The sequence below is a fragment of the Macaca mulatta genome, chromosome X (genome assembly GCF_049350105.2).
Source record: "Macaca mulatta isolate MMU2019108-1 chromosome X, T2T-MMU8v2.0, whole genome shotgun sequence".
Classification (NCBI taxonomy): domain Eukaryota; kingdom Metazoa; phylum Chordata; class Mammalia; order Primates; family Cercopithecidae; genus Macaca; species Macaca mulatta.
In genome coordinates this window covers 84,345,538-84,373,241 of record NC_133426.1, presented here as the reverse complement: position 1 = coordinate 84,373,241, position 27,704 = coordinate 84,345,538, and the positions used below count along the sequence as shown (strand labels likewise).

Genomic DNA, 27,704 nt, shown 5'->3' with positions numbered 1-27,704 from the left:
GATTTGGGAATGAATCACTGATGGGTATACACAGAAAAAGAAAATTTTTTTAAACACTGTTAATGCCAAAGACAATAAAAGTTACATAAGTAAATTCAATCATGCATACTGCATAGCTCAGCTGTGAGTATTAGGTATGAAGACTTTTGATCTAATCTATAATTGTGACAAAACTATACTGAGAATGAAGAAATAGAAATATATGTGAAACAGAGCCTTCCTCCATGGTATGAAAGATAGATTTCTTTAAAAAATTTAAAAAAATAAGTGAACAATATAAGCATATTACTTAGAAACATGGAGGTATATACCTGAAAAACTCAAGAGTTGAAAGTGGTCACCTCTGGGGAGTGGGAATCTTGAATGGGAGGAATGGGCTGGGGCTTTTTTGTTACAAGCCTTGACTTTTTAAATTATGATCATGTGTAACTGATAGACATAAAAGTTGGAATAAAAGCACTAGCATAATGTCTGCCATAAAGTAGGACCTTGATAAAGAAAAGACATTTATCTAATTGTCCCATCTCTCCACTGCTGCTGCCCCACTTCTCGCATTCAGCAATGTAGATATCTGATCCGTTCCTCAAGTTTCTATTCTCACCCTTCCTAACAAAGTATGACAGGAAAAAATAAATCACGGTTTCAGTGGACACTTTTATTGTTTATTTAATGGATTATCAATTTTGTCTCCCTACCTACAAATGGAATTTCATCTTGTTTCCATGCTGAGTAGTGAAACAGTGACAAAGCTAATCATAATAGCCTACATCAAAAGAGAACTAAGCTAACACAGCTCACTTGGTTTTAACAGGCAAAATATAAATATATGCACTCTAGAATGCACAATGTTTAGTCACTAAGAAATTCAAATGGGATCTTGAAGAATGTAGGCAAATCCAGGGTGCAGTAAAGATGAGCTGAGATGCTGTGCAACTGTTTAAGGGTTCCTGGCACTGCATCTCTTGGCCACTAGCTGAACCTTGACATGGAAGGTTTTAGCTAATGCCAAGTGGAGTTGCAGAAAATGCTAAGTTGACTTAGGGGCTGTGCACAGGAACTAAAAGGCAGGAAAGTACTAAATATTGCTGAGAGCATCCACCCCAGGAAGGACTTTACCTGTTTTTGAGAGAGCACACATACATAGACAACATTACTATAGTGCCCAGTAAGCCAGATCTCCCCCACTTTATCCTCCCAATAACATGCCAGCTCTTTTTTAGGATATATGGCCAGGAGTTGGCCAACTTTTACATTTTGGATTCCAGGTCTACTAGACCATAACTCTCAGAACAAATTTCTATCTGTCCCTCCCCGCCTCAGCGGATGCCAGAAGCTTTATCTGAAGTTCCTCTGTACTGCCCAGCTAGTAACGACTGCTAATGACAACACTACCTACTAACTTTCTCCACTCCATTCTGCCCACCTCTCACTACACAGTCCCGCCCTTCTCCCAAACAAGTCAAAAAACAGAAGAACCTCACCTTCCAGGAGCTCCAAACTGGCACCACCCCCAGTGCTCACATGGCTGACTTTATCCTCCGTGTTCCATTTGGCACAGCAAGTGGCAGTGTCTCCACCACCTGTTGAATGAAAGCCAGGTAAAAAGGGAAGAGAGAGAAAAGAAAAGAAAAAAAACGGATTGGCACCAAAACTGTAAGGCAGTGTGCTCTCCAATCCAAAAGGTAGCTGATAAACCCCAACTCTATCTTACCAAGAGGCTTCTCTGTAAATTATCTACCTGTTTAGTTCTTAAGATTTATCCAGAATAAAGAGACACAGAAGTTCTCCATTCCACCTTCCTCTGATCAGAATTCTGCCAGCTTAGACTGGTAGTGGCTTTGTATAGTACCACTTACCTATGATGGTGATGCAGCCCCTAGAAGTGGCTTTCACCACCTCATCCATGAGGGCTTTGGTTCCCTGGGCAAAAGCTTCCCATTCAAATACCCCCACAGGACCATTCCACACAATCTGCTTAGCCCGAGTGACAGCCTCAGCATACTTCTTGCTGCTTTCAGGACCACAGTCCAAACCCTGAGGGGTAGAGGTGAGAGAAGATGAGCTATCAAGAAAAGCTACTTAAACACCACCTCCACCAAGAACAGAACTCAGGGCTGCACATCAAAGTTTCTTCTAGAACCAAATGGTACCCTTCAGTCTTTAAAATTATAAACCTGTTCATGCCCTTTGTACTAAAAAATTCTGCTGTATGGAAGATCAAGACTAAAGGAAAACCTCAAAAGTTATTTAATAAAGACATTCTTAGCCACACTATTTATGTTAGTGAAGACTAGATCAATGGTTCTCAACCAGGGTCAGTTCTGCCTCTTCACAATAGATAGGCATGTGGCAATGTCTAGAGATAGTGTTGTTGTTGCAACTTGGGAGGGTGCTACTGGCATCTAGTGGCCAAGGATGCTTTCAACAACCTTACAATTCAACAGTCCCCCACAAAAAAACAGATGTCAGTAGTGTTGAGAATGACAGTGAACCAGATCAGTAGTACTCAAACTTTGCTACGCATGAGAATCACCAGGAGGGCTTATTCAAACACAGACTGTTGGGACCCACCCCCAGTTCCTGATTCAGTAGGTCTGGGGTGGGGCCCAAGAACTTGCATTTTTAACAAGTTCCAAAAATGATACTGATACTGCTGGTCTTAGGAACACACTTTGAGAAACACTGAACTAAATAATACATGAATGCCTGACAAAAGAAAAATAAGCAAACTAGCATGGTAAAAACATGATATAATTTTACACAGCAATCAAAATGATATTTGGAGCACCCTAAAATCAACTATATTAGTCTTTAATATACACTTACATTTCTCCCTGATTGTAATCAGTATACTTATTAATTTTTTCATATGAGAAAGTTTTCTTATATAGCTTTCTAGATAGCAACATAATCCAAAACAACCCAAACCTTGAAAGTACATGACACTATCTCCAGCACATAGTAAGTACTTAATACACATTAAACAGATGAAGAAAAAACAGATAAAACTAAAAATGGGCCAGGCACAGTGGCTCACGCCTGTAATCCCAGCACTTTGGGAGGCTGAAGTGGGTGGATCATGAGATCAAGAGATCAAGATCATCCTGACCAACATGGTGGAACCCCGTCCTACGAAAAATACAAAAATTAGCTGGGCATGGTGGTGCACACCTCCCAGCTACTGGGGAGGGTGAGGCAGGAGAATTGCTTGAACCTGGGAGGCAGAGGTTGCAGTGAGCTGAGATCGTGCCATTGCACTCCAGCCTGGTGACACAGTGAGACTCTGACTCAAAAAAAAAAAAAAAAAAAAAAAAAAAAGGTTTTGCAACACATTACTGAAGGCCAGTAATCCAATAGCACTGCTTTTCTCCCACGGATTCTTCCATAATGAGGGACTCACTGCAACATTCAGAGCCCTCTCTGGCAGAGATCTCCTATAGAGATTGATAGAGATTGTTTTAAAATGCTTGTTGATTGGCTGAATCAATGAATGATTGATACCACAAAGTTTCTATTCACTCACACTACCAACCCACTCAAGTGACTCACCATCCAGCCAGCAGGTATGCCAGAAGCCACAGTGGCTTGGCCAGTCTTGGCATTCTCATCAAACTTGTCAGCAGTGACAAAGTCAACAGGCAAGGTAATCTTCACACCATTCTTCTCAGCTTTGGACATTAGGTCTTTGACAATCTTGGCTCCCTCTTCATCAAACAGAGAAGTGCCAATCTACATAGGGGAGCCAAAATGATGGAGGTCAGCATCTATACTAAGAACAAGACTGCCTCACAAAGCAGACAGGAACCAGACACAATACAGTATAAAGGAACAATGCAAAGACAAAAGACTTGCCAAAATAAATAAAAATGGGAGTTTACAGGGCTCATGTTAAAAGACTGTTTTCTTTTTACATTTATATAACCTGCTATTATCATGGAGAGCTATTTCACATCCACTTGGCATTGGTTTCCTACCTCCATGTTGTTGAGCACCTTAAGGAAGGTAAAAGCCATTCCGCCACCAATAATCATCTCGTTGACTTTGTCCAGCATATTATTGATCAACTGGATCTTGTCTGCAACTTTAGCTCTAGAAGAGAAAGCAAGAATCATCACTTAAAAAACAATGGACTAGAGAAGTGATATTACATAGAACCTGTGTTTCTATTTCAAGGCACAGGAACAAAGAAAGTCTCAAAGTGACAAAAGTACTGCCTAACTTTGCTCTATGTTTCTCCAACCCAAAAACTCAATCCATTTCTAAGAAATCCTTTTAAGGTATGGCTCCAGACATCAGTACCTCTTTTTAAAAATTCCTCACCCCAATTACCATCAGTACATTTTTTTTTTTAATTCCACCTAGAAGCTGACGGACAACAGATTTAAATCCATATTCTTTGTTTAAGTAGGGCTCAGAAGACCTACTCTTATCTAAGGAAACTATGGGTTCCAAATCTATTTTGCACACTCCCCAACACACACACACACACACACACACACACACACACAATTCAGAGCATCAAGGTTGCTAATTGTGTCTAAGCACGATTGCTAACTGTGGGATCCTGGAGACACTCAGAATTATCCTAACCTTAGAGCAGGGATCAGACTGTATACTAAATAAATATATACTGAACAAAAATAGATATTCCTGAAGTCATACCCTATGCTCAGTTGCTGGGACATTTTTTTTCTCTGTCTTTTCAACACAAAGTCTCCCTCTGTTGCCGAGGCTAGAGTGCAGTGGTACAATCATAGCTCACTGTAACCTGGAACTCCTAGGCTCAAGCAATCCTCTTGTCTCAGCCTCTCAAGTAGCTGTGACTACAGGCATACAACACTACCCCTGGATAATTTTTCTTTTTAAATTTTTTTGTAGAGACAAGATCTCACTATGTTGCCCAGGCTAGTCTCAAACTCCTGAGCTCAAGTGATCCTCCTGTATTGGCCTTCCAAAGCACTAGGGTTACATGCCTAAGCCACCATGCCCAGCCGGGATATTTTCATTATGGCATTTATTTTTGTTGGATCACCCAATTCAACACATTTACTGGGCACCTACTCTGTGCCAAGCACTATTCTAGGTCTTTGAGAAACATCAGAGGGCAAAGGCAACAGAAAGAACCCTACCCTTTGGGAGTTTATTTTCTAGTAGATGGAAATAAGATAAACACACATTTATCTTTCATCTCCCTATGAGACAAAAAAGATCCAAACTAAAGAGAAACAAAGTAATAGCCTGCCTTCCATAAATATTCCCATATAACTAAATCCCACCTACATGGACAAATCACCTTGCGTCTGTTTCTTTCTTCATTCAATAAACAAGATAATGCCTATCCGGTGAGAGACCCTATGCTAGGATTTGTGAAAAGGAGGTATGAAACAACAGTGATGTGGGTGAACGGATGGCAAGAAACTATTTACTATTTATTTCAGTTGTAAAGGTTGGTTACCACCAAGGATAAAGATAGATTGTTTTAAATACACACACATACACACATACACACACACACATACACACACACACACACACACACACACACACACACACACACACAGAAGAAAGCAGTTAGAAAGGAGTTCAATTTCTTCTAAAGAATAGCTTACAGCTCGAATGCCTGTTTCGTCAACAAATCAACAAAATGAAAATAATAAATAGCGGATTATTACAAGAGATACCTAACAGCCAAAGGCAATGCATGGACTTCATCTGAATCCTTATTCAAACAAACCAACTGTAAAAAGACACTTCTGAGATGATCAAGAACATCTGAATACAGACTGGGTATTAGATGATAGTAACAAAACTGCTAAATTTGTTAGGTATAATATGGTGATTATTTAAAAGAAATCTGCTTATCAGTTACAAGATGTATACAGGAGTATTACAGGTTGAGGATCCCTATTCCAAAAATCTGAAATCCTCCAAGATCAAAACTGTTTGAGCTCAAAGGAAATATCATTGGAACATTTCAGATTTCATATTTTCAGATTAGGATCCTCAACTAGTAAGTACCATGCAAATATTCCAAAATCCAAAAATAAATCTGAAATCCAAAACACTTATGGTCCCAAGCATTTCAGATAAGAGATACTCAAACCTACATAAGTGAAAGTATATGATGTCTAAGGCTAACTTAAAAACATTACAGGCACAAGCTCACACCTGTAATCTCAACACTTTGGGAGACCAAGGCAGTCAGATCGCCTGAGCCCAGGAGTTTGAGACCAGCCTGGGCAACATAGTGAGACCCTGTCTCTACAAAAAAAATTCAAAAATTAGCCGGGCATGGTGATGCATGCCTGTAGTCCCAGCTACTCGGGAGGTTGAGGTGGGAGGATCGCTTGAGCCCGGAAGGTCAAAGCTGCAGTGAGCTGTGATCATGCCACTGCACTTCAGCCTGGGCAGCAGAAAAAAAAAAAAAAAAAAAAAAAAAAAAAAATATATATATATATATATATATAGAGAGAGAGAGAGAGAGAGAGAGAGAGATACACACATAACACACATATTTATCTCACTTGTATTCACTTTGTCAGTAATATATACATATATATGTGTGTGTGTATATATATGTGTATATACATTCCTGACAAAACAGAGTTAGGACATAAAAGAAACAAGATTAGCAAAAATGTCAATTAATTGTTGAAACAGGGTAATGGGTACCTGGGAGTTTACTATACTATTCTCTCAACTTCTGTACATATGAGTGTTTATTACAATAAAGCTTGTTTAATAAAAAATAAAAGTTTTCCCAAAAACTGTTAATGGCCTAGGGAAACTACACTGCAAGAAAGGTGGTAAAAAAATCTCATATCCACTTCCCCATAACAGCTATTTCAGTCTGAACCTAAAAACCTAACCATAAGGTGGCACTAGGTGGCACTCACTCCCATATTCCAGGTCTACAGAAAGTTGGAGAACAAAGCCCAGGAATATATATCTTTTTCCAAGAACAAGACACAACAACCTGTATCTACGTGAGTTATTTTTAAGACTCTGAAACTGGGCTCATAAAGCCTAGAGAGCAACTGTATTAGCCCATTTTCACAATGCTATAAAGAACTACCTGAGACTTGGTAATTTATAAAGAAAGGTTTAATTGACTCAAAGTTCCCCATGCCTGGAAAGGCCTCAGGAAATTTACAATCATGGCAGAAGGCAAAGGGGAAGCAAGTTATCTTACTACTGGCAAAAGAGAGGCAAGCAAGGGGGGAACTGCCAAACACTTTTTTTTTTTTTTTTTTTTTTTTTTGAGACGGAGTCTCGCTCTGTCACCTGGGCTGGAGTGCAGTGGCCGGATCTCAGCTCACTGCAAGCTCCGCCTCCCGGGTTTACGCCATTCTCCTGCCTCAGCCTCCCGAGTAGCTGGGACTACAGGCGCCGGCCACCTCGCCCGGCTAGTTTTTTGTATTTTTTAGTAGAGACGGGGTTTCACCGTGTTAGCCAGATGGTCTCGATCTCCTGACCTCGTGATCCGCCTGCCTCGGCCTCCCAAAGTGCTGGGATTACAGGCTTGAGCCACCGCGCCCGGCCCCAAACACTTTTAAACCATCAAATCTAGTGAGAACTCACTATCACAAGAACTGTAATGGGGGGAACCGCCCCCAGGATCCAATCACCAGGTCCCTCCCACAACACATGGGGATTATAATTCAAGATGAGATTTGGCTGGAGACACAGAGCCAAACGGTATAAGCAACTATACTACCTGAAATTGACACCCAACTCCAGAGTCAATTTTCATCAGGAAATAGTATGTCCACTCCCCTGGGGGAAAAAACTCTGCTCATAGAAGGGTAATGGGCCTCCAGCCATAAAGAGGCTGTTACCTAGATCACCACACCAAGTCACAGGAAGTTGTCTTATCCAAGCAGTGCTGGCTCTCTATCCCTGCTTTATCACCTAAAATTTATCCTCCTCTCCACCCTCAATTCTGAAATTTCTATTTTTAACTAAGCCATTAGAAAATCATTATCTACTTGCTGCCTTACCCTATAGGAGAAAAAATAAAATAGGTATGTAATCTGGAGAAATTAGGTCTAAATTATATATTAAACACATATGAAGAGGTTTTCATAGTTATACCCTGCCAGGTTGTATGTATGTAAAAGGCTCAAGCACTTCAAAATTGCTAGATGAGCACCTATAGTGGATCTTTCCCATTCTTCCCTGCAGAGCCATCTTCTATCCTTCTCTACCCTGTTGTGTCACAGGAGGCGGACCTGCATGGACTACATCAAGGAGTTTTCTTGCCCTCTGGTTTCCATTTGGGTTTCAGCCAAATTGAGGGTAGGAGGGAGTGCAGCAGCAGGAGACTGAAAGATTAGAGTATTTATTGCCCTCACTCCCCCTCCCTACCAGATCTTGTGTCCTTTGACCAAAGGCTACAGTTCCCGTCGGATAGCTGTCTCCATACCAACTGTCCTCTCTGAATTCTGATAACCATTCCCCTCCCTTTGTCCCTTCAGGCCTAGAGATGGTGATGCCTGTTGCTAGCCCCAAATTACTGTACTGTCCCTTTGCGGTTTCCCTGAACCCTACCCACACCTCTGTATTTTATTTATTTATTTATTCATTCATTGATTCATTCACTCATTTTGAAACAGGGTCTTGCTCTGTCACCCAGGCTGAAGTGCAGTGGCTTGATCACAGTGCACTGCAGCTGCTACCTCCCAGGCTCAAGTGATCCTCCCACTTCAGCCTCTCTGGTAGCTGGGACCACAGGTGCATACCACCACCGCCCAGCTAATTTTTTTTGTAGACATAGGGTCTCACTTTGTTGCCTGGGCCCGTCTCAAACTCCTGGGCTCAAGCGATCTTCCTGCCTGGGCCCTCTCAAAGTGCTGGGATTACAGGTGTGAGCCACCATGCCCAGCCTGTAGTTCCTTTATTAAATTCTCCTCAGTTACCCAGTGTGACTGAGCTGTATGACAATAAACCACCCAAGTTATGGCCTACTACCAGGCAAACAATACTTAAAGCATGATCTTAAAGAGTTAAAGAGTTCTTCATACCCGCCCAGGATGGCCAGGAAAGGTCGCTCTGGGCTCTCCAAGGCCTTGGCAAAGTAGTTCAGCTCCTTCTTCATCAAAAATCCTCCAGCCTTCTGTGGCAGATTGACTCCTACCATGGAGCTAGAAAAGATCAAAGACATTCAAATTCTAGTCAATCCCTATTATTCCTCCTAGTCCTAGAGGCCAGCTCCTTATCACTAAAACAGTTCTACTTTTGGACTGCAAGAAATCATGGTTTTCATCCCTACATTGCAACAAAAAACACTTAGGTACAAGATAAGATTTTTACCTAATAGTGCAAGGTCAAGGGGAAAGAGTAAAAAGTATTGAACTTCGGTAGAATTTAAGATACCCAGTTAACACTCTTCAGCAGGCCAAAGGGCAAATCACAGATAAGTAATTGGCCGGTTGATGATAGCAGAAGAGGATTCCTCAATTTGCTTCCTACCGACAGCATGAGAGTCTGATCTTATAACGTTCATAAAAGGATAACTCTGTACAAAGTATCTAAGGTGAGAAAGAGCAACCTCTTCCTGAAACTCCACAAAAGGCTCTACAGTCACCAACATTTTTTTACCTTTATTTCCTCTTTGGATGAGAGCTACTCAACAAGAGCCACAGTGGCAGTACCAATTAGAGAAGCTGAAAGGATTACAGTATAATACAGGACTCTCCAAAAGCAACCCAGAGCTTGGGCTACTCAAGTAAACAGGAATGCTGTTCTTAGTGTGGTAGTCAACAAGGTTCTTGGTACCTGTGGGCTCTGTGAGCAGTGCCAAAAGCATCATTGACGTAGACATCCCCTAGCTTGGAAAGTGAAGCTCGGAAAGCTTCTATTTTGGCTGGCTCGGCTTTAACCTGTAGAGAAAAACAAAAACAGAAAATGTGATGGCTCCAAAGACAACTATAAAAGCATTTCATACACCAAGAGTCCTCTTAAACATCTCTAAAGACCCCGAGTAGGTGGGACAGTGATTTTTTACAACCAGCAGTAGGATGTGTTCTTTCTTCCAAATATTCCAGGTACTTTGGTCATTTCTGCATGTTTCTACTCTCCCTTAACTTCCCTCAAATTGCAAACCTAATATTCCTGAACAATGGCTTAACCTCTAATCACATGAAGTTAACAACATCCCACTAGCCTCTCCCCAGCCTTCAGCTCAAGGTTCTGATTATCCTTCCCTCTCCTTGACTTAGTTCCTCATTTTAAACATTCTCCTTGTGATAGTATCATACTTGACTCAAGCTGCTGGCTACCAAGGCCTTTCTGCGAAGTGAAAGGGGCTCTCACACATATTCCTTATAAAAGCAACAAGGGCAAGCTGGGACAGAGAAGGCAGATGGAAACATGACAACAGAAAAGGACTTCAGAAACACTTTACATTGACAAAGAGGTATTTTATGGTCTTCTCTGGAAGCTAGGCATCTGAGAACACAAGAAATACACTTCTACAAAAAGAGAGAGGAAGAAAATGTAGAAGTTAAACATAGAGCTTTGAAATGTCAGCTTGCCATCAAGGGATACCCCAAAAGGGACAGAAAGCAAGATGGGAGGATAAGCAAAACAGAGAGTCTCTGGCAGGAGATTAAGCAAAGATGCACAGGAAGCAAGCCAGATGAAAGGAGACATGACACAGAAGAGTACACAGCACAAAGCGGATGTTCATTTTAGTCACTGCCCACTCCTATGCTCCTATGTATCAAGGAGTCCATTTTTTATGGACTGCCATAAAAAATGGGGCTTTTCCCTAAAGACCCAAAGAATTGCTGAGGCACTAATGCTAAAATTGAAGATTGTGGCACTCCCATAACCTCTCTAGAATAGAATAACATCTGCCACTAGTGATTGGAAGATGACACATGTAGTAATGATAACAATGCTCAAATGTAAGGAGACCTGAGTTCTATGTCCAGCTCTGACACTAATTCATTGTGTAACCTTTGGGAAGTTGCTCTCTCTGAAATTTTCCCTTCTGTCAAAAAGGCATAACAACCCCTCCGTTTAAGAACTATTTAAGGAGGCCAGGGGCAGTAGCTCACACCTATAATCCCAACACTTTGGGAGGCCAACATGGGAAGATCACTTAAGCCCAGGAGTTTGAGATGAGCCTGGGCAACATAGCAAGACCCCGTCTCTACCAGGAAAAAAAAAAAGTAAAAGTCAGTTGGGCATAGTGGTAGGTGCCTGTAGTCCTAGCTTCTCGTGAGGATGAAGCAGGAGGATCACTTCAGCCCACAAGTTTGAGGCTGCAATGAGTTAGGATCATGCCACTGCACTCCACCATGGGAAACAGAACAAGACCCTGTCTCTTTAAAAAGATATTTAAGGAAAAACGGGGTAAACTGAAAGCTCTTCATGAATAAAGGTGCCATGGAAATAAACAGTATCAATCAGAACTCATTTCTCATTTACTGATCTGCAAATAACTAGAAGAAAGAGAAGGCCCTTAAAAGATCAATGTGGGCACTTTGGATAAAGGGAAAATGTTTATGTCCTCATGTCCTCACTTTGTTTTTGTGGTTTTTTTGAGACAGAGTCTTGCTCTGTCACCCAGGCTGGAATGCAGTGGCGCAAACTCGGCTCACTGCAACCTCCACCTCCTCGGTTCAAGCAATTCTCCTGCCTCAGCCTCCCGAGTAGCTGGGATTACAGGCAATTGCCACCATGCCCAACTTTTTTGTATTTTTAGTAGAAACGGAGCTTCACCATGTTGGCCAGGCTGGTCTCGAACTCCTGACCTCATGATCCACCCACCTCAGCCTCCCAAAGTGCTGGTACAGGTGTGAGGCACCGTGCCCAGCCTTACTTTGTTTTTTTAATCCATTTTGAACTTGGGACTGACTCCTGAAATTTCAGGTATTAAAAGCCATTGGATAGTGAATGTCAAGTCAATTAAATAAAACAGTCATAGACTAGCACAGTCAGCTCATCATTTCCTAAATAAAAAGTTTTGCTTCAATTTGCCCGTTGTTTCCTGCCACTTCTAAGCCCTAGAGTTCATGCATCATGAATTCCAGTTTAAAAGGACACCAAATTTTAGGTCAGCATTTGACTCCTAATACTGTAGTAAGACCATGCCAAAAGCAGGATAAGGCAAGACCAGCACCTTTGGTGCTAAAAAAAGAAACTGCTTGAAAGCAGGCACTCCCAATGACCTTAAGAAATGTGAGAAGCCAAAGGAGACTGAGATACTTGTTCTCTGAGACACTAAAGACCAGAATAGTGGAAAGTACTAAAAAATGCCTTCAGCTTCCTTTCTAGCCAATGGGCAAATTCAAAATCATCTGCAAAGAGACAGTTTTATCACTGAATATTTGAATTCCAGTTGTCAGTTCACAGTAATCTGGTGAGTTATCTAGGCTGCTTTTGCACAACATCGGCAGAGATGAGTAGTTCCAACAGAGACTATATGCAGACGGAAGTGACTGCACAACACAGAAAGCCTAAAATATTAACTATCTGGCCATTTACAGAAAAAGTTTGCTGATTGAATGGGCTGAGCTCTAAAGCCCACCAACAGCACCACTGCCTCTAACTTTAATCATATGACTGCCTTTCAGAAACTAAAGTTTTTTTTTTTTGAGGCTTAGTTTCTTTATGAAATAAGGTGATACCTGGACCTCTTTATCTTAAAGAGAGATTTAAAGGAACATGGTTTATACGTCTTAAGAAAATGCCTTAAATCCAAGGTGACATCATCATGACCATCATATTCACTTTTGAATACTCTTCCACAACAAAGGTGTTCACATATTTTTCAAACATATTTAAACACCACGTGAACACAAAGGAGGGCTTCTGGGATGCTGGTAATATTCTATCCCTTGACCTAGGTGGTGGTTACACAAGTGTGTTTACTTTGAGATACTCCATCAAGCTGTGCACTGTATACTTCAATAAAAGGTGTCTAAGGAAAAATAAATGAGCTTTCTCTATTCTTCAACCACAGTCTCTTACAGACTCAGGCCCTCGTCCCCAATAATGTCAAAATCACAGGTCCTACCTTGTTCCCAGAAGCATCTTTTCCCTTCCCTTCTTCCTCTACATGAAAGCGGAGGTTCTCCAGCAGGATGACAGACCCAGCAGCTGGGTTGGCACAGGCTTTCTCCACTTCTGGGCCTACACAGTCCTTCAAGAACAGAACATCCCTGAGGAGAGGAAGAAATGAAGACACTTGAGCAGTCTGAAAGTTAAGAACCAGTAACAACGTGCTTGACAACCTCCCCCACCACAAAGTCTACCAGCACCAGAGCCTGGCACTTACTTGCCCAGCAGAGACTTGAGTTCTACAGCAACTGGCTCTAAGGAGTACTTGTCAGGCATAGGGACACCATCAGGCCGGCCTAAGTGGCTCATAAGGACTACCGACTTGGCTCCATTGTCCAAGCAGAATTTGATGCTTGGGACAGCAGCCTTAATCCTGCAACCAAAAAGAGACAACAAACAGAAGGAAGTTAGTCCTAGAAATTAGTGGGAACTACTTTATTGATAACCTCATAAAGCATAAAGTTCCTTTTCTTCTCCAAGTTCCTTCAAATCTACTTATCAGTAATTCAGTGGTGGTCCTTAGGGGAAGAAGTTAAATACAATGCCAACCCTCCACCTAGGATTGTACAATCTCATTATGTATCTGCCCCTTTCACAGAAAACAGTTAACACAGCAGGCCTGAGGCTGCTATCTACAGAAGGGCCTGTTTGCAAGATTGGATCCTGGCTGGTATCTGGGAACTTGGCTTTCAAAGTTAACTGACAAGTGACAAGACCGACAAGGGCTATTCACTCTTCCTAGACTGTCTATACAAACATGGTGATTTATGCTGAACACCTGCCCCACTCTAGAAGTCTAGTTTTTTTTTTTTTTTTTTTTTTTTTTTTTTTTGAGACAGGGTCTCACTCTGTCACCCAGCAGGCTGGAGTGGAGAGGCACAATCTTGGCTCACTGCAGCTTCAACCTCCCCGGGGGCTCAGGTGATCTTCCCACCTCAGCCTCCCAAGTCGCTGGAACTACAGGAATGCACCACCATGCCCAGCTAATTTTTGTATTTTTTGTAGGGGTTTTGCCATGCTGTCCAGGCTGGTCTTGAACTCCTGGGCTCGAGTTATCTGCCGGCCTCAGCCTCCCAAACTGCTGGGAATACAGGCATGAGCCACCACACCCAGCCAAAGTTTGGAATTTTGGTAGTTGCTAGGCAGAGGATACCTACATGACCAGTTCCCAACAAAAATCTTGGGATCTGAGTCTCTAGCAGGCTTCTCCAGGCAGAAACATTGCAGACAATTACTGCATTTTTCACAGCTGAAGAAAAACACTTGATGTGTCCCCTCGCGGGAAACTGGAAGCCCATGGATTTCTCTAGACTGCCCCATGGTCTTTTCCTCTTCCTAATCTTGTCATGTATTCTTTCACTGTAATACACTTCAGCCATGAGAACAACTCTGAACCCTATTAAATCATCATGAGATATGTGGGTGGTCCTGGGGGACCCCTGAACACACTCTTCTTATATGACTATGGAAAATACATAAAATTCTCAAATCTTGAAACCATCAAAGGAAATTTGGGGAAAAATCAAAAACATGTAGTAACTTTTCTGCACCTATTATATTAATAGATACTAAGTCACTTTTTTATGTAGGAAAAAATAATTGCACTGTACAGAGCTTGGTTTCCATAATGTATCACGTTTATTACATTATAAATTAATCAAAAAATTAACTCCCTTTAGACATTTAAAAGTTTTGTTACAAACCTGCTACTAACTTGCCATTTTTCCAGTTTATAAGAAATTAAAATTGATAAAGAAAAGCATTTATTTATTCACCAAATAGTTACTGAATGCTTCTTTTGTGCCAGGCATCATTCCAGGTTCTGAGAATGAAACGGAAAACTTTTTTTAAAAGTCTATGTTCTCATGGAAGTGAAATTCTAATGGAGAGAGACAATAAACATGTACGTATGTGTGTGTACATGTAATACATCAGATGGTGAGATACAGAAAAAAACACACCATTGTTCCTCATTTTTGTCTCCCTACTTTTGAGGACAAAAATAATCGGAGAACAATGGTAGAGGAGATTTTTAGATAAGATGGCCAGGGACAGTGTGATAAGATGACATCTGAGCAAAGAATGGAATGATTAAAAAAGTTGTATTTCTAAAATATCTTATGCTATTAATATTTAACAGATATAAGGGATGTGCTTGGCAAAATGACAGGCTCTATTCTGGGACGAATACCTGAAAATGTTCTGGGTCTAGACCTGCACCATCCAATATGACAGTCATTTAAGTCTGTGTGTCTGTTCAGTACTAGATATATAACTAGATCAAATTGAGATGTGCTGTAAGTATAAAAACACATGCCAGATCTTGAAGACTTAGTACCAAAAAAGTTAAATGTCCCTTTAATTTAATTAATACAATTTGGCTCACATTATATTTCTATTAGATGCCACTGGTCTACATCATCGGAAAGCACCTTGCCAGTACAACCCTTCATTTAAAATTTAAAATAGGCTGAGCACAGTAGCTCACGCCTGTAATCCCAGCACTTTGAGAGGCCACGGTGGGCAGGGTCCAGGAATTCAAGGCCAGCCTGGGCAACATGGCAAAACCCTGTCTCTACAAAAAAAAAAAAATACAAAAAAGTAGCCAGGTGTGGTGGCCCACGCCTGTGGTCCCAGCTCCCTCGGAGGCTGAGATGGGAGGATCACTTGAGCCCAGGAGGCAGAGATTGCAGTGAACCAAGATCGTGCCATTGCACTCCAGCCTGGGCGACAGAACAAGGCCCTGTCTCTACAAAAAAAAAAAAAAAAATTAAATAAAAACCTTCTTGATGGAAACCCCATTTAACCTGATGTGATTATTATGTACTGCATGCTTGTATCAAAATATCTCATGTAACCCATATATATATATATATATATATTCTACAAAAATCAAAACTTAAAAAGTAAAGACAAAAATAAATAAAGACTTTTTACAATCTAGTCAAAAGCAAGAACAGTACTCTCACTTAAAATTTCTGTTTCTGAATCTAGGATCCAAGACATTGGAGCAGCTAAACTGACTGAAAATGTACTTCCGAAGTCTTTCCTGTTTGTTTTTTGGAAGCAAAAACAGATGAAAATTCTCAAAAATTGACTTTATCTGAGCCATCTGGAATGAGGGCTTGTAAAACTACACATAACCTTAATAACTACTGGTACTTTTAAAATCCTTCTCTTACATAGTTCTTCATTTTGCAAGAGAAGCCAAGTAACTTTAAACTTTTATATTCTTTTTATTTTTGTGTGTTTTATAGAGATGATGTCTCACTATGTTGGCCAGGCTGTTCTCGAACTACTGGCCTCAAGCAATCCTCCTGCCTCGGCCTTCCAAAGTGCTGGGATTACAGGTATGAGCCACCGCATCCAGCCAGCTTTTATATTCTTTAAAAATGAATACCTCTGCCAGGTGTGGTGGCTCACACCTGTGGTCCCAGCACTTTAGGAAGCCAAGACAGGAGGATCACTTGAGTCCAGGAGTTTGAGAACAGCCTAGGCAACACAGTGAGACCCCATCTCTACAAAAACATATTGTTTTAATTTAACCAGGCGTAGTGGCATGCATCTGTTTTCCCAGCTAGTCGGGAAGCTGAGGCCAGAGGATTGCTTGAGCCCAGAAGGTTAAGGCTGCAGTGAACCGTGATCACACCACTACACTCCAGTCTGGGTGACAGAGTGAGACCCTATCTCAAAAAAAGAAAATGAACTCCAAATTCTTCTAATTTTCTTAAGATTTTGCTTACAGGGGCCAGGCGCGGTGGCTCAAGCCTGTAATCCCAGCACTTTGGGAGGCCGAGATGGGCGGATCACGAGGTCAGGAGATCGAGACCATCCTGGCTAACACGGTGAAACCCCGTCTCTACTAAAAATACAAAAAACTAGCCAGGCGAGGTGGCGGGCGCCTGTAGTCCCAGCTACTCGGGAGGCTGAGGCGGGAGAATGGCGTAAACCTGGGAGGCGGAGCTTGCAGTGAGCTGAGATCCGGCCACTGCACTCCAGCCTGGGCGACAGAGCGAGACTCCGTCTCAAAAAAAAAAAAAAAGATTTTGCTTACATTTGTATATTCTTACACTTTCTTAAGATTTTGCTTACATTTGTATATTCTCATAAACAAGAAAGCAGATCAGATAGTGGGTTGATAGAAAGCCAAAATCATATGTTTCAAGTTGCTACAGTTCCATAACACAATATGAAAGGAAAAACATTTCATCCTATGTACCCACACATTTAAACCCAGCCCAAGGCTTAGCAGGGACCTTACCTCTGGTTGTTTGTTATCTGGTTGTTCTTCATAGGAACATTGAAGTCGACTCTAAAAAAGAAAGATTCAAGACCATGATCAACTTATTGTTCCATCAAAGATTAGGAGATGCACTTTTAATGAACCAGTTAAATAAGTCGGAAATTCAAATCTCATCTTAAAAATCATCAGTGGCATTAAAAGTTAAAATAGTGGTTAGTCGTGGGGAGGATGGAGGGAGTGGTGACTGGGATAGGACACCAGAGGCTTTGGGGTTCTGGTAATGTTCTATCTCTTAACCTCAGTGATCATACAAATGTGCTCATTCTGTGGTAATTCTTTGAAATTGTGATTTGTGCCCTTTTAGGTATGTATTCATACTTTTAAAAGAATTTTAAAAAAATAAAACCTAACTTAAATCACAGGAACTAGCCCTGAAGATCTGGGAAGCTAAAGCCAGTTTCATCTAAAAAGATATCTGTCTGGGTCTGGCACGATAGTATCTGGGTAGCAGCTGGAGGGGTGAGGAATAATAAGAAATGCATCTTGATCCTAATTCCCTTGATACTATTTCTGGGTCCTTGTGAAACTAACATGACTGGAGAAAAAAATTAACTGGAAAAATAAAACACACTAAGAGAAAAATCATTCTTTTTGGAGAAAGTCTGGGGCCTTAAGACTAAGGGTCCTTCAAGCAATACACACTAACATAAGACAGCCTCTTTCAAAAAGCCTGAGAAGAGAGGGTGGGACATGTGCCCCAGCCCACCTGACAAACAGGCAAATTAGAAGGGAAGTAATCAAGATGACACAAGATAATAATGCACTGCAGTCTCTCTTACCCAACAGATTACTGTGTTACCATTCTTAAGAACCAATTATTCTGAACTCCTTGGAACCTCAGCCTACTTCAATGTGAATGAAAACAATAATGCATAGTAGCTATTTTTAAGGTCTGTGCCTACCATGATCATTTTTAAGTGATTTTTTTCTCATGGGGATGACAGTATCTACCTCGTAGTTATTGAGAGACTTAAGTCAGCCAGCAATTTGTAAAGTGCTTAGAAGTGTACCTGACACACAGTAAGTGCCATAAAAGTGTTAGTTGTTGTTATATGTTTCTCCAACATGTAATTCTGTGATTTGACAAGTACATCAACCACTACTAAAAACAGCTAGCTAGCAACACTTGCAAAGGGACTACAGCGAAGTATGACCTAATCAAGAAGACCGCTGCTATCCTTGATTATAAGCCTCCATCTTTTTCATCTGCCTTTTTAAATACCCCTTCCTCTCTAAGGCTAAGGCAATTACAAACTCCTACAGACATACTGAGAAGACCACCAATTTCCTGTATCCACTAGGCCTGAACTCCAATGCACCTCACTGAAGAAACAGCCTTTCCAAAGGTAGGTTGAGGAAAAATAATTCTATATTAAAACATGTTTTAAAGTCTTCAAAATTAAAGGCAGTAAGCCTCTGATGAAAGAAATACACTCTACTTTGCTTCAGGCCACTTGATTCTCTGTCTTCTTTAAATATCCTGAACAAGGTGCCTGCCAGCCTTAAAGTACATTCCAAAGAAGAGAGAGTATCCCATTACCATGGGTCATTTTGCCCCATGCAACCTCCCAGAAGGCCTATGCTCAAAAGGACTAATGGCAAAAGGATGGGCACAAGCCACTTCTTGCAGTGCTACTCTCTACCCCTGACCCTTACAGAGAGGAATATCTTTGGGCAGAGACACCTAAGAATCTGTCTCATCTACCCTAGCTGCCATGGTGTCAGCTTACTAATGAATTAGACTTGGTTTATACTCTCTCCTCAATGCCCTCTGGATTACCTCCCCTCATCTCCTACACTCAAACAGCTCTGCTTTTACTTCTCCTCTGAGGACTCCAACACAGAAACTGCTCTTGCCTACAGATTCTACTGGTTCCATTTTACATAAAATATGCACAATTTCCTTTTTTTTTTTTTTTTTCGTTTCCTTATAACACTCCTGAGCTTTACTTCAGGCACAAAGTCAGTTATTACTACATAGCCATCAGAACGAAGAATAACTAAAATAAAAAATAATAGCACCACCAAGTGCTGGTAATGATGCAGAGAAACTCATTATTCACATACTGCTGGTAGAAATGTAAAATGCTGCAGTCACCTTGGAAAACAGTCTGAGGATACCTCAAAAGGATGTGGCCCAGCAATTCCACTCCTAGGTGTTTACCCATGAAAAATGACAGCATATGTCCATACCAAGACTTGTATACAAATGTTCACAGCAGCTTTATTTGTAATAGCCCCAAATCAGAAACAACCCTAATACCCTTCAATGATAGTTAAAGAAACTATGATACATCCATATCACGGAATACTACTCAAGAATACACAGGAATGAACTTTTGATACATGTGACAATGTGAATAAATTTTGAGGACATTATGCTAAGTGAAAAAAGTTAATCCCAAAAGGTTATACACCACGTGATTCTATCTGTATAGTATTTTTGAAGTGACAAAATTTTAGAAACAGTGGATAGATCAGTAGTTACCAGGAGTTAGGAAACGGGTTGGTTATTATTATAAAGGGGCAGCAAGAAGGAGATCTTGGTGGTGATTGAATGAATAGTTCTGTATCTTGATTGTGGTGGTGGTTACACAAATCTTTGCACGTAAAAATGGCATAGAACCATACACACTCTATACCAATGCAATTTCCTACTTTTGATATTGTACTATAATTAGGTAAGATGCATTCGTTGGGGGAAAATGGGTGAACACAAGACCTCTCTAACTTCGTAACCTCCCATGAATCTTTAATTATTTCAAAATAAAACATTAAAAAATATACTGGTTTAGCTGGAATAAGAATATCAAGTCTCTATCCCCTGAAATCTCAGGTCCCAGGTCCAGTTCCATTAAAAACTCTCAAAGGAACCATGTCCTTCACTGCCCCACATGGAAAACTGGGATATTGTGGGTGTCTTAAAGACTTTTTCTCTGCTCTCAATTTTTTCCTGTTTCTCTTCCTACTACATCAAAGCAGTTTCTTTACAAGTTACAACAGGCTGGAGAAAACCAGTGAGGTTTAAAAAAAAACAGGCAGGAGCAAGCAAAAAGGAAGTGCAAGCAAAGGATGACTGGCAACCTATGAGAGAAAGAAAGGAAATTACCACAAAAATAAGCAGAAGTGTATTCAAAGAGGGTGTAAAGTCAACTGGGGAGTCCTAAAAAACTAAGATGGAACCTGGTAATTAACAAGTCAGAGGTTTCTGGCTACCCTGTTTTCCTTCAACAAATCAATTTCCCTTGGCAATCCAAACCAGTGGACCAGAAGAGTCAGCAAATACCAGAGTTCACTTCTGCAGGACAAAGACGACAAATGAGGCAGCCACTACTCAACTCAGGAAGCCCCACTCCGGAAACACTGCCAGCAACCACCACGTTGAAACAAAAAAGAATTGAGCTGACACCACGTGGCTGCCTAGGCACCTCCAAAAAAGTAGGCCTACAATGAAACTCTCTGTTCAAAAGAAATACATTAATAATCAGGGAACGATGTAACTTCCTGTCCTCAGCCTAAATAAGAAGGTATCCAGATTACAGGAGAAAGGTCTATTTCAACGTATCCTTGGTCATTGTCTCGAATATCTAGCTGATATTGTCTCGAATATCTAGCTGATCTAGAGGATCTAGCTGATAGCCAAGGAGACCCAAATTCTACTCCCAGCTCTGCCACCACCACCTTAGTAGTTCAGTAACCCTGAACAGGTCATTTTCCATCGGCAAAACATGACTAGCCAATCATTTCAAGGCTTTGGGTTGGTGTGTGCTAAATGAAACTTTATTAGGTCCAGAAGGAGAAAAGTTAAGCAGCTCCTACAATCCCACCCCCAGCTAGCTTCTTCAAGCCAGTTTCCCTACAGAGAGAGGAAATAAAGCCCAAGACTGCAATTATAGGAAGGTTATCCGCATGATGTCCCACTCCTTGTCTTTTAGTTGGTCCATGCATCTGGAAGAATCAGCCTCGAACACAGGGGAGATGCAAGGAACTAATTAAAACCTAAAAGCTAGTTGCATGCCAATGTCCACCTGTCCTGTTTTTTACAGGGTCTATCCCCTTTTATTAGGATTATATGAGGGCCAGAAAGGGCACTCTTCTAGTACTAACATGGCTGTGATTCCTACTTTGTCCAGATTGCAAAGGCCTATGCCATTTGGGGAAATGTGGAAATCAGGTATTTTTCATGGACATAAATTATTGGGTTATTCTATCTCCACAGCAGGGCAGAGGTTACCTGCAAAGTAATACTGACCAAAGTGAAATTAGAGAGAAGGGGAGAGCTACATGTACTCTTAGAGTACCCATACACTTCCCTAACTCAAACGTGTCCTCGCATGTTTAAAGTTAAAGGGAGATCTCCTATTGACTTATGTGTCTGTTAATATCCAACACAAGCCCTCATTTGAACCAGCCCAAATTGGAAAAGGGGCTAGATTACACCAGCCACATGCCTACCCATCAATCAACCACTTCCCAAAAAGGTCAAGGTTGCAAAATGCTATCAACAGAAACCTTTATGACCCCTCAAAAACACCACTCTTGGATCCTGTTAAGGTATATGAACAGTCAAGTCCATCAGTTACATACCGACTCATCCTCCTGCACCTTGCTCCTGGCATGCACAAATATACCACACGTGACAAAAAGGATAAAGGTAAAAGCTCCACACTATACCAACAATTCTGGCAGATAAGAGAGAAGCCGTGTTGGCAAGTGACCAGAGATCAACATGAGCAGAGTAAGACACCCAAAGTGCACAAGGAACCTTCCCCCACTTTCAAAATTCTGCTTTTCTAGCCACACGTGGGGATGAGGTTGGAGGCCAGCAAGTATGAGCAGCCACACCCTGCTCTACCATTACCTAGTATGTCACAATCCTGATGCAAATCCTGTGCCCAAGAGTCCAACGATACCACGCTGCAGGGCAGCAGAAGCCTATTACATAAGCTCTGCAGGGCCTCCTCCGGTGCGCCCCGCCCTACCCTCCCACCCCAATTCTTTAGGGGCGGGGGACTGGGGGGTCTACTCCTGAACAGTTAAATCAACATCCTCTTGGAAAGATATCTTTTTGTGCAGGGACCTGTGAGATGTGGGCCGTTTCTCATTTGTCTGCGACGGTCTAGGAGTGTGGGGGAAGGGAAATTAACAAAATGACCTTTCAAGGTCCTTCCTTGAAGCCTAGAGATTTGCAGGATAAGCATTAAGTCTCATCTCGCCGATTGGGAGGTGGAGGCAACGGAACTGCATTTCACCAATAGGAAAAAGGACAAAATGGGTCCCAGCAGCAATCTCAGCCCTTCCTTAGTGGGACCCATCCCCGAAGGGGGTTTCGGCTGCTTTCTGGGCTGCAGAAAATGCGGCTAGAAACCACCAAACCCGTGAGCAGCCTCGCCCTCCAAGCCTAGGACCCGTGGGGCCCAGCCAAAAGCAAAAAGCGACGTAGAGCAGACGAGAGAACAAGTCGGCTCAGGCCAAAGAGGTTTGCGACAGAGCACAGAGGCCACGCGGGCAAACGTGCAGAATTACCTCATAACGACCCGCTTCCCTTTAACATCCAGCTTGTCCAGCGTCAGCTTATTAGAAAGCGACATTTTGGAAATACAGCTGGGAAGAGAGGTCGGTGATTCGGACAACCAGGGAGCCTACCGCAGACGTGCGCTCGAGAGACGAGAAGAATGCCGAACACCACGCGGGCAGGAACAGGGGCTGCACTGCCGCCCCACACCCCGCCTCCCGCACCGCCCCTTCCCGGCAGCTGCTCCCGGCGCGCCGTGCAGAGCAGCCGCTATTGGCCACGGCCCATCGCGGTCGGCGCGCTGCCATTGCTCCCTGGCGCTGTCCGTCTGCGAAGGTACTAGTGAGACGTGCGGCTTCCGTTTGTCACGTCCGGCACGCCGCGAACCGCAAGGAACCTTCCCGACTTAGGGGCGGAGCGGGAAGCGTCGCCAAGGGGCCCACAAGTGAGGCGGCGAAGATCCGGGTGACGCTACGAACGGACGTGAAGAATGTGCGAGACCCAAGGTCGGCGCCGCTGCGTTTCCCGGAAACGCGCCCGGAGCAGCCGCAGCCCAGCGTAAGCCCAGGACTGCCTTGGAAAAGGCGCCACCCCCAATCCCGTGGAATTCGCAGCTGCCCTGCCAGGATTAATGCAAATGCCACCTCCTTTTAGAAAATCTTGGTTTCCCAGCTCCCTTCATGGAATTCTGCTACTTAAGGCTTGCTTAATAAGAGACCTCTCATAAGTTGGAAAAGGCCCAGGTCCACTCTGGCCCCCACCTTTTTAAAAATAAAAATGCAATGTAATTTTTTTGGTTATGGCATGATGGATGCTAATGGCAAACAGATATGGCATTTTTCGTGTATTAACCAAAGCTCACAAAACGCAGAAGTGACTACTTTCATCCTCATTAGGCAAATGAAGTAGCTGATGCACAAAGAAGTTTAGTGGGCCAGCCGCCTTGGCCCAGGCCTTTAATCCCGGCACTTTGGGAGGCCAAGGCTGGCGGATTGCTCGAGCCAGGTGGATCGAGATCAGCCTGAGCAACATAGCAAAACCCCATCTCTACTAAAAATACAAAAAGTTAGCTAGACGTGGTGGCGGGCACCTGTAGTCTTGTTACCTGTGGGGGTGTCCAAATTCTTGGAGCCTTGAACTAAGAACTGGACAAAATGCACAAAGCAAGGAAAGAATTAAGCAATAAAAGCAGAGATGTATTGAAAACGAAAGTGTAACCGCCCAATGGGTTCACTTTGTCCGCTGCCTAGACAGAGCTGATTTATCAAGACAGGGAAATTGCAATGGCGAAAGAGTAATTCACGCAGAGCGGTTGTGCGGGAGACCAGAGTTTTATTATCACTCAAATCAGTCTTCTTGAGCATTCCAAAATCAGAGTTTTTAAGGATAATTTGGCGGGTATGGGTTGGGAAAGTCGGGAGTGCTAATTGGTCGGAATGAAGATGAACTAACAGGGGGTCGAAGTGAATTCTTGCAAAAGTGAGTTCTTCCTGGGTAGGATCCTGGAGCTAGTTGAGCCAGATTATCAGTCTGGGTGGTGTCCTCTGCTGCATGAGAATGCAGGGGCTGCAAAACATCTCAAGCACTGATCTTAGGTTTTGCAATGGTGATGTTATTCCCAGGAGCAATGTGGGGAGGTTCAGACTTTTGCAGCCAAAGGCTGCATGGTCCCTAAACCGTAATTTCTAATCTGGTCCCCACCAAGAAGGGGAAAGGGCTATTATCAATTTTGTCTCAGAGTTTACACTATAAATTCCTTCCCAAGGCTAGTTTGCCCTATACCCAGGAATGAACAAAGACATTTTAGAAGTTAGAAGGAAGATAGGGTAGGTAAGGTCTGATCTCTTTCACTGTCATAATTTCCTCAGTTATGATTTTTGCAAAGGCGGTTTCAAGAGTATACTCCACAGGGCGAGAGCAGGCCTGAGCAAGCAGCTCAAGAGCTTGATTACAGAAGTTTCTGGGGTTTAAATACCCTCTAGAGGTTTCCCATTACACCCCATGCAAATGAAGTAGTGGTCCATGATCAGTCTGATTGGTTGCAGAAAGCGACCAATCAGAAGCTGAAGTGAAGTTACACAGTTACACTCCTATACAAATGAAAACTTGGCCTGCCACCAGCCTGATTGGTTGCAGGAGGGGACCAATCAGAGGTACTTTCAATTTCTCATTCAACTGACTTTTATTCACGGTGCTGGGAAAATATGTATACTGACTGAGGAGATATTCCAGTTAACCAAGTGTAATGATGATATATCACTCAGATTCCCTTTCAGAACTGAGGCACTCATTATTAGCTGATGGGAGTATTAGTTACTGACAGCTCACAGCTGAGTCTCTCCCCAGAAACTGCCCTCTGTTGAAGGAAGCTGCCTTGCCTAAGGTTATACCCACTTCCCTGGGGCATCCGTCAGTGATTGCTCAATGCAGTTCTAAAGGCCTGGCTTCTTTGCTTCATTTCAGGACATCTCTTAAAGGACCAGCTCTGCTTCAGAACTGTCTGTGGGGTTGGCTGAAGCCTCTATTGAAACTTATCCCTCTCTATCCCAAGTCTGATTTCCTTACTCCTTTACAGGTGTTGTTCCCAGAAGCAACCCCCAGTAATCCACCTGCACACAAATCTCAATCTCGGAGCCATTTCCCAGGGAACACTGGGAAGAATTCTAAGATGGTGCCCATGATCTCTGCCCTCTAGTGTTCACATCTTTCTATAATTTCCTCCCCTTGAATGTGAGCTGGACCTATGACTGGCTTCTAACCAATAGAATGTGGCAAAAGTGATGAGATGTAACTCCCATGATGAGGTTATGATGTGGATATGAGAGTCCATCTTTCTAGTTTGGTCTAGAGAGACTCCCTTGTTGGTTTTTTTTTTTTTTTTTTTTTTTTTTTGAGACGGAGTCTGACTCTGTTGCCCAGGCTGGAGTGCAGGGACACAATATCGGCTCACTACAACTTCCGCTTCCCGGATTCAAGCGGTTCTCATACCTCAGCCTCCTGAGTAGCTGGGATTACAGGTGCATGCCAACGCACCTGGCTAATTTTGTATTTTTAGTAGAGACGGAGTTTCACCATGTTGGCCAGGCTGGTCTCGAACTCCTGACCTCAAGTGATCTTCCTGACTCGGCCTCCCAAAGTGCTGGGATTACAGGTGTGAGCCACCACACCCAGCCCAATGTAATTTATTTAAACCAATGAGAATTCTTGACAAACAACTTTGCAATTACCCCCTCCCCTGATTCATCCTTTTTTCTTAAAAAATTTGAACCTCCCCATTGTTCTCCAGAGTACTGTTCAAGGCAACCTGGAAGTGTGTCCCAGGCTGCAGTTCTCAGCCATGGCCGAAATGACCTCTCCATATTTTGCCTACACTTCTTCCTTTTAGGTAGACATGATCTATAGAGAAAAATCAATTGAAGATACCTGTAATGTTAAATTTGTTAACCATAAAATGCAATCGTGAGACAGATTGCAGGCAATTTTATGAAAAAACTTAAAACAATAAGACCATATTGAAAAAAATACATTTTTCAGAAAATTACCAGTAACATGGTATTAGAGACAGAGATAGCTAAGCAACTGATCAAAATACGTGTATGCCCCCAAAAAATCTGTGTGTGGTTATTTTTTTTTTGTGGGGGGTGTTGTTTGCTTGTTTGAAAGACAGGACCTTGCTCTGTCTCCCAGGCTGGAGTGCAGTCCAGCAATCAGCTCACTGCAATCAGGCTCAACCTCCGGGGTTCAAGGGATCCTCCTGCTTCAGTCCCCCAAGTAGCTAGGACTACAGGCGTGAGCCACCACGCCCAGCCTACCTAAACTCTTTAAAGTATCCCAGTTTAGGTGGTAAATCATATGGTCTCTCTAAGGTTATAGAATCTTTCCTTTGTGGCTTTTTCCTATCCTTTCGTTATCTATTACCCAGATCCCCTTTTATATACAAGTGTAGCCTTCTGTAAATATAAAAGAGCCACTTACTTGAGCCACTTAAATTGTCTATTCTTTATCACGTTCAAAGGAGATAGCAAAGGAGAGGAGATAGGAAGTTCAGAGGTATAAACAGGCTCGGGCTTTTGTTCCCTGAGAGGCTTCTTTTTGCCAATTAATTCATTAACAAGCCCCAAGAGTTGCCTCAAAAATAGATTGATAACTCCGGGGACATGTGAGTAAAGCAGTGAGAAAAGAACAACAAAAAAATGCACACATACAGCAACATATGCAGAAAAAGAGAAAGAGTGTGCAAGAGCTCTAACAAATAGTAAATACAATTCTAAGCAAAGAGAATCCCAAAAATGTGAAGGTAAGAGGTAGAGCCTATATGAATCCTAGACTCCTCTGTACCAATCCTCTATTGTGAATTCCTGGAGGAAAGTTTATGCCATTATTTACGTTACAATGCCCCAATACCTTCTACATTGGGGTCCTTACCATCAGGTCACCATTGTGACAGAGACCATTTTCCCTTTCTTTACTAATAGAACTCCTAAATTTTAATCAAACACATGGCTATCCAGCAAGAGACTACATTTCTCCATCTTCCTTGTGGCTTGGAGTGGCCATGTGACCAAGTTCTGGACAACTGATGTAAGCCATTGCCACATAGTGACCCTGAAAAGGAAAGTTCATGCTGTCTTTTGGCCCTTGACTAGGAGATGGCAGAAGCTGGGGCAGCCACCTTGGCCTCAGTGATGGTAGTGCTTTCTCACCAGCCCTGGACCACTTACCTCTATACTGTTAACATGACAGAGAAATCAACTTCTATCTTGTTTAAACTGCTTGTGTACAATCTTTGTTACAGTACCGGTCCCCTCCCTAATA

General features: G+C 42.4%; 1 protein-coding gene and 1 long non-coding RNA gene across 7 annotated transcripts; one reads left to right on the top strand and one right to left on the bottom strand.

Annotated features, from left to right (window-relative positions):
* Positions 1-634: 634 nt before the first annotated feature.
* Positions 635-23,087, bottom strand: PGK1 (phosphoglycerate kinase 1). Of its 6 annotated transcripts, none has more exons than XM_077987838.1 (11): positions 22,746-23,087; positions 17,333-17,414; positions 13,289-13,444; positions 13,028-13,172; positions 9,778-9,881; positions 9,024-9,143; positions 3,975-4,089; positions 3,550-3,729; positions 1,857-2,034; positions 1,482-1,580; positions 635-1,116 (listed from the first exon to the last, which is right to left on the bottom strand). In XM_077987838.1, exons 2-11 carry the CDS (start codon positions 17,362-17,364, stop codon positions 1,076-1,078), a joined length of 1,170 nt encoding a protein of 389 aa, XP_077843964.1. In that variant the 5' UTR covers positions 17,365-17,414; positions 22,746-23,087; the 3' UTR covers positions 635-1,075. The 6 variants fall into 6 exon arrangements, with proteins under 6 accessions (XP_077843964.1, XP_077843963.1, XP_077843962.1 ...); XM_077987837.1 differs by having other exon boundaries at positions 22,870-23,087; XM_077987836.1 differs by having other exon boundaries at positions 635-1,153; positions 1,457-1,580; positions 17,333-17,383; positions 22,901-23,087.
* A 228-nt stretch (positions 23,088-23,315) lies between these two features.
* LOC144338775 (uncharacterized) lies at positions 23,316-27,113 on the top strand. Its single transcript, XR_013413155.1, has 2 exons — positions 23,316-24,518; positions 26,176-27,113. It is a non-coding gene; the product is annotated as an uncharacterized LOC144338775 (long non-coding RNA).
* The last annotated feature ends 591 nt before the right edge of the window (positions 27,114-27,704 follow it).